This window comes from Borostomias antarcticus (assembly GCF_949987555.1).
Source record: "Borostomias antarcticus genome assembly, chromosome: 23".
NCBI classification, from domain to species: domain Eukaryota; kingdom Metazoa; phylum Chordata; class Actinopteri; order Stomiiformes; family Stomiidae; genus Borostomias; species Borostomias antarcticus.
This window is the reverse complement of record NC_140256.1, coordinates 6,775,827-6,786,592: the sequence shown is the minus strand read 5'-3', so window position 1 is coordinate 6,786,592 and position 10,766 is coordinate 6,775,827. Positions and strand designations below refer to the sequence as shown.

Genomic DNA, 10,766 nt, shown 5'->3' with positions numbered 1-10,766 from the left:
GCTCACAAAAATTAGCAGCAGCTTCCATAACATTAAGCGGTCAGTGGCTAAAGCAGTTACACTGATTCAGTTACACTGAATTCTCCAGCTGTTTAACAACGGTGCCCTTCTAAATACCCCCCAGTAGAAACACTCCAGCGGATTGTTGCTCTGATTCCGATGTAGGACCGATATCTGTGTGCTATCTGGGAAAAAGTTGGATTAAAGGATGAACGTGTGGAGGTTTGGGGTCCCATAAAATCATCCCCATCGGAACCCCGATCTCCCGGGTGGGAGTCCAATACTTTCACCGCTACTCTACTTGTGCAGTGGAGATCGGTGGGTTGATTTTGGTGTCCTTCTTTATTTTGGTGTGCTGGGACTACTGCCTCTTGTGGTGCCAACAGAGAAATGCAGGTTAACATTGAACGGAGTAAGGGAGGGAGGGAGTGACAACCCGACAAATGCTATCTATGGTGCTGGCTCACAGCCATGCACAAAAAGATAAAGGAGCACAGCACTCTGGTAAGTCAACATGGCATTCTAATGGATGCTGGACTTGTGACAGTGACTGTATCGACTGTGTGCTGTATGGGGGATGCTGCCAGCCAGCACCCAGGCTCACATTACAGGCTACAATTACATGCAACATTAACAGCTGTGATACACTGTAAGTTACAGTATATGAAAGGAAACGTCTTGCTAGGGAGGAGATAAAGGGTAGGGGGAAGGGACACTTACTGTATGTATGATGTTATAGCCACCCAGTCAAATGACATGACATCATTACAATAAACATGGGAAATTATAATACGCTTCATGTCCATTGGAGGAATAGAGTATTCTTTCCAGGAAAAGAGTGCATTAGTAAATGTTTTCACATGTGAATTCAGAATGAATTCATCTTTCAACCTACTGTACAGTATAGCCCAGCGTGATGGGAAGTACGAACATTTACAATCTTAACTATGTTTTGTTTACTCTGAAGTAACCCGGAGGCCCACACATACTAACGGTACAAATGTGTTTCTCTTGGTTCACTCAAGCTCAGACACTGAGCCTAAAGACAAGGGGAAAAACACGTATAGTCCTGAATTAGATCTGGGTGTAAATATTTGATGAGCTGCTGCATGTTCTGAACAGCTCTGCTTCAAGGTCAAGAAGAACTGCAGTCACTGTGCAGGTCTGCACAACGAAGGACAGGTATAGACTTTGATGCATTTACCAGATACCATGCCTGTACAATTTAACCAATACCTGCTCCGAACACATGTAACATTAAATTATCATTAATACTGCATTCATATTTAATTAAAGATCTAACAGAGCATGGTGGAATCTACAAAAAAAAGCTCCACATTGATTTTCTGTGCCAATTCCTCAGTTTCTCCGCTGCAGTTGGCTCTCATCCATCTATAGATGTATATGCCATCTGCTCCCCGAAATAAGACAGCACTTCAAAACACTGAAATGTTAGATAACAGCTTCTGATGGCTCAGATGACCTTTTAGAGAGAATGCAGGTCTGTCTGCTGTTGGTACTGTGTGGCATGGCCATCTGGTTTCCCTTTAAGCTCCAATTGTGTCTTTGCAGTCCCCCGAACACACTGTGTGCTGCTGTGTGAGACTAGCGCTTATCACTGCCTGAATCCCCTCGCCATGGTCCACTGTAAAAGTTTATACAGTATAGCTGCAGCTCTGTGAGTGTACAGGGGGAAAACATTTATAGGATTCTCAAAACCTCCCTGTCCCACATAAAGATATAAATCTTCTATTTTGGGGCGCTGTAAAGAAAGGTAACATCACCTGGGAATTACTGTGGAGAAGCTCGTCATAAATCATGGTAATAAAAGGTCCTGCTGTCTCCATGTATTTTCATGGGCCAGCAATGAGACTCTGAGTAAAGACATTGGTGACAAGGATTATCTTCTTATGAGCAGAAACAAAGAATCCAAGATACAGTACACATTGGAACAAAGTTGGTGGCATGACAAATAATCAATAACACATTCAACTAATGAAATAATATTTGGCATGCACCTTTAGCAAGAGCAGAAGTATGCACATTAAAGGAATGGCTCATACAATCTTACTGAGTGTGATTATATGCCATAATGTCAGTGACTTTATAGATGACGATATTGTTGTTGGAAAACAAGTCACATTGTATCACATCAACTAGGGTCTTGTGGTGTCACTTAGAAAAATGTCCCAGAATTCATCAGCAGATGTTAGTTCAGAGAGTACGGACATGAGGAACTCATCAACATTTCAATTTGAAACTGAAATTAGGACACCAGCTCAATCATGCCTTTTCTGTGCCACTATTCACAATGAGATCGCCTGCTGTCTCTTTTCTTTAAATGCCACAGGGAATATGTAACCCAGTTGACAAACATGACAGAAACATAGAAAATGTTGTCTTCCACTTTGATAGACGGGCATGGCTGGTACAACATTAGAAATGTCAGTGGACGCTACAGCATAATAAAGCTCTTAGCTACTGCCTGTATAATCCCTGATTACTCAGGCCATGTTTGATCCTGACCGCTTGGAGATTATTTTAACCAATACTGTGCAAGGAGGAGGCTGAGGCTTAATAATTTAGTATCTTATCTGCAATTAAATCACACAATCCTGTATAGTAGTTAAGCCTATACAGTAAACAGTATAGTGCCTAGGTACTATACTATTATTCTGAAAACTGGAAACAACTGTGGGAAGACGCTACTTTATCATGGGTTTAGAGGTTCCACAAGACGCAAAACCATTCATGTATTTGATCTGACCACAGGAAAATGGGAGTGCAGCAAACATCAATGGAAATCTCTGATCAAAAAAGGGGAGTGAGATAGGCTTCTGTGCAAGTACCAGGATGCAGAGTTGATTAAGTCCCAACCATAGCGCTAATTAATGTGAAGTGATACAGCTTTTATAAGGATGAACAGGTGAAAATGAAAACGAAATAAATTAGCAAGTTTACGGCTCACTGGGCAGATGGTGTTGCGGTGAGGGACAAACTTTAATTTGATGAACCAGATGTCTTTATGGAATTGCTGTTTATTTGTATTAAAGAGATCTTTACAAAGTCAAACACTGCTAGCAGATGGCAAGAGTTCAAGAGACATCCACAGTGAAACACCAAAGCTCAAATTCAAATCAAAGATAACTTTCATTCTTTGTTTCATTTGCCAATTGATGGCTGTCCTTGTGTATGCTGTTCCACATAATCTGATCATCAACACAATAAATACCTCACCTGAATAAACCCCTTTAATGCACATATTGACCTCAATGAGATCCAGTGGTTGATGTCATTCCCTCTGTGGCTTAGCATTAGGTGTATACCCAAATAGTGAGAGGATTATTATAAGCTATAACCTATTACAGTATAACCTCTTTGAGAGGGGAGCACTATGCTGCTGTAGCACACTTAGAGAGCTGATGCCACCTAGTGGTGCAAGATAAACACACTAATGCTAACGTTCTGACAACCAAATATCCAAGTTCTTACCAGGAAGGTTACATTTATTGTCTGTGGAAAATGTCCTTATAAACTCCAGGTGTGCAGTGCAGGTCCCAGTGCCTATCTGAGGATGGGTTCAGCAGAGCTGGCCCTTGGTCGCGGCAGGTTGGCTAGGAAAGGATGGTAGATTACTTCTGACAGCCAGGCTCTCTTGGCCGGACAGTTTTGACGGGCTGGTCTTCTTCTGGGGGGAAGGCTTCCTGAGGAACAGAGGGGCTATGGTCATCAAGACATGCACAGTGCACACAGAGCTGTAGCCAATCGGTGCAAAACAAAATACGGAAACAAGAGATTCTGCCATTGTATGACCTCATCTGACAACATCTGTTTATAAACTATCATGATATCTGTTTATAAACATCTGACTATAAACTATCATGACATTATCTTTGAAAGGGATAAGGATCACATTTTAATCTACGGTCTAAGCTATATCATAGCTTATATGTGTATATGTATATGTATATGTCATCTATACTAGGTGTACAGTAACACTTAGCCATGACACTTAATCACCTGTGCAATTGAAGGCAGGTGCTCTTTGAGAGGGGACCCATCTTAGACAGGATGGAGTTGTAGTTCTGTGTCCGACGTGGTACAAGATCCAGGTCTCCTGTCCTGAAGTGAGACAGGTGGGTAATGGGCTTGAGCAGTGGACCAAGAAGTCCTGATCTGTAGAGGTGTATGAGACAACATCAAGTTATTACATTAACATACTTTAGCAGTGTCAGTCCTAGGAGAGGTTGGGTCAAAAAGCTGTCTGATCATATCATATACTTTTGGTAAGGACGTTCAAGCAACATAACACAAGTAACAGTCATATGAAACTAATTAATAACCCATTTTAACTTAATCTGTAACTTCAAATGTAAATTGTTGTAAATGTAAATTGTCTACAGTATACAGGAATTTCTAATTGGAACAACCTGCCCCTGCATAGTAAACAAAGCCAAACAAGGCAGATTTTTAAAAGAAAGATGAAGGTGTATTTATTGGGAGAATTGATGGCTCACTGAGGCAATGAGCTTGAATCTTGGGCATTGTTGGAAAGACGTGGGGTGGCAAAGGGGACGAGTTAGGTTTATCTTGTATTTAGCGTGTCTTCATTTATTTGTTTACATGTATTATGTGTTGTTTTTTCCATGGAGGACCACTTTGTCTAATAGTGATAAAAGATGCATGAATTTATTTTATTAGAAGACAGATCATTATAATACCTCTCCGGGTCAGGCCTAGTCTTGAACACATGGAGGGAGTCTCTCTCCGGGATAAAGTCCTTCCCGGCAGGGTCCTTCCCCAGCTGGACAGCACCGTCCAGCACAGCCAACAGCTTCTGCATCATCTGGTTCCTCCTGGCCAAAGACCTCCCCTCAGAGTCCTCCTCTTTGGGCGCCTCCTGGGAATAAAGCCCAGGAAATTAGGTTAAACTAATGGTGGTGGTTAAAAGGTAAAAAAATGGTGGTAAAGTGTGGTAACTTGTTCACTTCACAATGTTCTTGACTCAACTCCATATCAAGTATGTATGTATGTATGTATGTATGTATGTATGTATGTATGTATGTATGTATGTATGTATGTATGTATGTATGTATGTATGTATATATGTATGTATGTATGTATGTATGTATGTATGTATGTATGTATGTATGTATGTATGTATGTATGTATGTATGTGTATTACTAGACATATCTTTACAGCCTGGATGTTTGTATGTATGTATGTATATATGTGTACTCCTAGACATAACTATCTATTTATACAGACTGGATGTAATTATGTTCATATTTTTATTATATTCTATACTGTACATGCTGTACATATGGATGCATATAGTCCCTGTTCTTCCTCCTTTTTATGCTTACTACTCTGTATATAGTGAATTTTCCAACCTTGCTGTAATTTTTCTATCTATCTATCTATCTATCTATCTATCTATCTATCTATATATCTATCTATCTATCTATCTACAGTATCTATCTACAGTAGAAGCACGACTTGACAAGATAATCTATCGTGTGTTGTAGGGTGATGGTGGTTCATGACAATGTGACAAATGAAAGAGCTTCAAACACGACCGTGTTCCCGTACCATCAGGGCCTGTTTGAGGGCTGAGGCTGCCTCCTGTAGGACGGCCTCCAGCTGTGCTCTCATGTTCCGCTGCTCCTCCAGCTCCCTGCCCAGCCTGTCTGACTCCGCACAGTTCCTCTCTGACTCCTCCAACTCTGAGGCCTGCTGCAGTCTGCACATGTAGCATCCACAGTACAATACCCACTCAACACCATTCACACAGAGCATTTACAAAGGTGTTCTCATCCTTATGTAATATTTTCCTATTTCATCACTAAATTGATTCTTAGCAAACTCAGGAACATGTAATTTAACAGTACTTGAGATATACAGAGGAGAAACTCATGCTTCAGATGCTGAACAGAATAATAATCTAACCTGAGGACATTCAGCTCTGCCAGGAGTTTGGTATGGTCCTCCTGGAGTTTGTGGTTCTGCTGCTGGCTCCTAGAGTAGTCCGCCAACTCAGAGTGAATCTGCTTACACTTCTCTGTCAGCTGGTAGATCACCTTAGGAGAGTGGAGGGATCAGTTTGGAGGTTTACAAAATGACAAAATCATTATGAGTATGTATTGTGATTATGTATTAATACCATCAATATGTACTACAGTAGGGCACACTATAAGTCTGCCCTACTGCTGTTTCCACCCCATCCCTGCATCCCTCCCCAAATTCCTGTGAATCACGATTTCTCCATTCTCTCATCTTCTCCGAATCTCTCCCTCCATCTCTCCCTACCTTCTGGTTGCTGACGTTCTTGCGGGTCATCTCGCTGAGCATGGGCTCCAGGACCTCCATCTCACAGCGGAGCTGCTTCTTCGCCTCCCTCAGGGCCTCGTTCTCCTCTAGGAGCTGACGGCTCTTGTCCGACAGCTGGCTGAGCTGGGCCGTGACAGACACGTTCTCGTGGATGGCCCTCATGGTGGTCTCTGGCATCTTCCTGTCCGACACGCGGCGGAACTCGGCCGCCACCGCTGCCACGTGCTGATGCATCTCCTTCTTTAGTCTAGGATGTGTCCCGCGTTGATGTTTTAAGGTGAATGAACGTCAATTGCAGAGATTTGTGAGAATTATGAGATGTACTGCAGGAGGAAAAAGGTGTGTGTGTGTGTGTGTGTGTGTGTGTGTGTGTGTGTGTGTGTGTGTGTGTGTGTGTGTGTGTGTGTGTGTGTGCGTGTGTGTGTTAGCACTGTCAAATTTGCACAATTGATCTTGAAAATGTAGATTTGATTAGTATACTATATTCTATAGGCTACCGCAAAGCATAATCATGCCAAAACACATTCCATGTTAGTATTTATTCTTTTCAACATGGCCAAAAAAATCCAAATGTCTGTATACACCATCCATCCATCCATCCATCCATCCATCCATCCATCCATCCATCCATCCATCCATCCATCCATCCATCCATCCATCCATCCATCCATCCATCCATCCATCCATCCATCCATCCATCCATCCATCCATCCATCCATCCATCCATCCATCCATCCATCCATCCATCCATCCATCCATCCATCCATCCATCCATCCATCCATCCATCCATCCATCCATCCATCCATCCATCCATCCATCCATCCATCCATCCATCCATCCATCCATCCATCCATCCATCCATCCATCCATCCATCCATCCATCCATCCATCCATCCATCCATCCATCCATCCATCCATCCATCCATCCATCCATCCATCCATCCATCCATCCATCCATCCATCCATCCATCCATCCATCCATCCATCCATCCATCCATCCATCCATCCATCCATCCATCCATCCATCCATCCATCCATCCATCCATCCATCCATCCATCCATCCATCCATCCATCCATCCATCCATCCATCCATCCATCCATCCATCCATCCATCCATCCATCCATCCATCCATCCATCCATCCATCCATCCATCCATCCATCCATCCATCCATCCATCCATCCATCCATCCATCCATCCATCCATCCATCCATCCATCCATCCATCCATCCATCCATCCATCCATCCATCCATCCATCCATCCATCCATCCATCCATCCATCCATCCATCCATCCATCCATCCATCCATCCATCCATCCATCCATCCATCCATCCATCCATCCATCCATCCATCCATCCATCCATCCATCCATCCATCCATCCATCCATCCATCCATCCATCCATCCATCCATCCATCCATCCATCCATCCATCCATCCATCCATCCATCCATCCATCCATCCATCCATCCATCCATCCATCCATCCATCCATCCATCCATCCATCCATCCATCCATCCATCCATCCATCCATCCATCCATCCATCCATCCATCCATCCATCCATCCATCCATCCATCCATCCATCCATCCATCCATCCATCCATCCATCTCTACAGAAGGTGGCGAGGAAATGCAATCTGTAAGATCCAAGCACATTTTCTCCTCGGCAAGGCTAAGGTCTAATAAAAGGACCCTATTTGCACTAAATGTCACCCATGTTAACTGGGTATTACTTGGATACTTGAATCCAGTGAACTTGAATGTTGTCAGACAGAGACAGACAAGAAATATTGAAATATTTGTCCACAGGCGGCGAGTGCCCTCTTGTGGTTACAAGTGGTACTGATCAGTGCGTCATTTCTATGCAAAACTATCAATTATAGGCCTACCGAATATATTCGATTTTCAGAAAATACTTAAGAGAGAAAGTTGAATATTATTTCTGAGCTCAGTTGACAGCCCTATTGTGTGTGTGTGTGTGTGTGTGTGTGTGTGTGTGTGTGTGTGTGTGTGTGTGTGTGTGTGTGTATGTGTGTGTGTGTGTGTGTATGTGTGTGTGTGTGTGTGTGTGTGTGTGTGTGTGTGTGTGTGTGGGTGTGTGTGTGTGTGTGTGAGGGGTGTCAGCAGCAATGACCTGTCATTGTCCACCACAGCCTTCCTCTCCAAGTTGTAGATGACACTATAGTGCTCCTCTCTCTGCTTCCCTAGCTGCTCCTCCAGAGACGCCAGGTGGGCCATCAGCTCTTCTTTCTGCACGCGGAACTCCTCAAGGGCGGCTAGCTTACCCGCTGCGAAGGTGAAAGAGGACGGAACGCTACTATGGCACAGGCAATCAGACAGTTGTGTAGTGGTAGTCAGATTCAGATCAGTTTATTGCCATAGTAGTTTACACATACTAGGAATTTGTTTAGGTGGATTCAACCCTGGCTCTGGATAGCCACCAGGGAACAAAGACCCTGTAGCCACCTTGTTGTGTGAGATGTTGTGCTGTCGGAGCTCTTACCAAGCACCATGTTTTCTGAGGTGAGCTTGTCCCTATTCTCCTGAAGCTCCTGGCGAAGTTGACTCAGCTGCATCTCAAAGGCATCCTTCTCCACACTCTTGGCTTGCTGCAGGCCCACCAGTCGCTCCAAGAGGTCCGTGAGCTCATCCTCCTTCTGAGCAAGAGTGCGTTTCAGGTAGAGCACAATATCCTTTTTCTCCTTCTCAAGAGTACTGTACTGAGAGTGGAAGTCCTTCTGTGCCACCTCAAGCTCATCACATTTATGCTGATATCTGCAGGATAGAAGAAAAACAATGTGACAGATTAAAATGTAAACATGCAAATCAAATCATTGCTAGTTTGCAAAGTTGTTTAGATGGATTGGTGGATCAGTGTGATTGCATTGGTATTTTAAATGATTTAATTTATTAGTGACTTGCGCCCTGTGCTAATGACAGACAGACAGACAGACAGACAGACAGACAGACAGACAGACAGACAGACACTTTATTAATCCCCAGGGAGGAATTGTTGTGTTACAGCAGTAAATGCAACAAAAAAGTACAATCAAATACAAATACTTAATTACATTAAGTAGCCTACACAAAATAAAAGGATGTGGGCTACAAGCCTATAGAAAATCGAAATATTCGAAATATAGGCTACAAGAGTGCAGAGTGATCTAATTTAAAAGCCTACACAGTAGCCTATAAACTACCAGGACCTGACCCGTAGGCTAAGCGTCCCACCGATGGGGACCCACCTCGTAAAAATGGTAGGCTAGCCTACGTGAATGTGCGCAAAAGACCCTCACTTCTCCAATTGTTCCTCCAAGTCTCGTATCTGCGCCCGGTAAAAATCTTTTCCACTTTCAGACAACGCGCCGTCAAAACATGTTTTATCTCCGAATCCCATGCCTTCTTTTTTGGTTGTTTTTTCTCCACTTTTCTTTCCATTCTTTTTGGGCATTTTCGGAAAACTTTCTCCCAGTGAAACTCGCTGCGCTCTCCAGCAGCAAAGCAATCAAAACAAACGTTGTTACCAAGGAACTACGTCATGCACCCTCCTCGCATGCAACCTAAATGAAAGCGAGCAAAGAGATTTGTTTTGTTCAAAATTATATCACAGTATTTTTTACAACAGATAAGAGACTAATCTTTGACTGCAATCTATTGGGGAAAAAACACTCTATTAACTCAATGGATAAAAATATCAGTTGATTGACTAACAGTTGATAACTGATAAGAACGAAGGCCATATGGGCCAGCAGCAGCATAGGCTAAATATGCTAAATCACCTGAATAAGCATGATCATAATCAAATTGTTGAAATGTTAATAAAGCTTATTTTCATGAATAAACAATTCCTAAGAAGATGGCTATTGCCTTGTTTTCCTACAAGCAAACCTTGTTTTTCCACCACAACAAAGCTGACTCTTATATGATACTGTATAAAGACTTGGATGGTACATGGTCTTTCCAGTCAACAGCCAAGTCATGAGCCATTCATGGAGTCAGATGCTATTGACAGTGCCCTCTTTGTGTGTGCTGTAGCCTAACACTTATTCTTGCTGTCATACAGACACTCAGTTATCTGAAAATAAAAGAGTGATAGGCCTGCAACCAAAGCTCACTACTGTATAGTCCATCAGGATCGTGAATGAAAATACTGCCTGTTGAACTCTGGACTAAACTCAGTAGCTACAGTCAGCATAACTGCACTTAATAGTTATACTCGGTAGAATATTTTACATTCTGTACTGTGAATATACATTTCAATAGACTCTATAGATTATATTATAGAGTCAGTGCGTCCGCCTCCCAAGCAGGAAACGGGCTCTAATCCCACCCTGGGCATGCCGAAACATATGGGTTACATTGGTGCCGTGACCCGGATGTCCAGTGGTGTGGAGTGAGTTTGGAGGGGTGAGTGTAACCGAGTGAAACATGG

The 10,766-nt window shown here is 42.9% G+C and overlaps 1 protein-coding gene across 1 annotated transcript; it reads right to left on the bottom strand.

Annotated features, from left to right (window-relative positions):
• Positions 1 to 3,580: 3,580 nt before the first annotated feature.
• cfap157 (cilia and flagella associated protein 157) lies at positions 3,581 to 9,785 on the bottom strand (the record flags this gene model as incomplete). The annotated part of the gene is made up of 9 exons (XM_084457471.1): positions 3,581 to 3,704; positions 4,021 to 4,176; positions 4,722 to 4,900; positions 5,594 to 5,744; positions 5,951 to 6,081; positions 6,311 to 6,578; positions 8,469 to 8,622; positions 8,838 to 9,109; positions 9,631 to 9,785. The coding sequence occupies 9 exons, from the start codon at positions 9,783 to 9,785 to the stop codon at positions 3,581 to 3,583; spliced, it is 1,590 nt and encodes a 529-aa protein (XP_084313597.1).
• Positions 9,786 to 10,766: the final 981 nt, after the last annotated feature.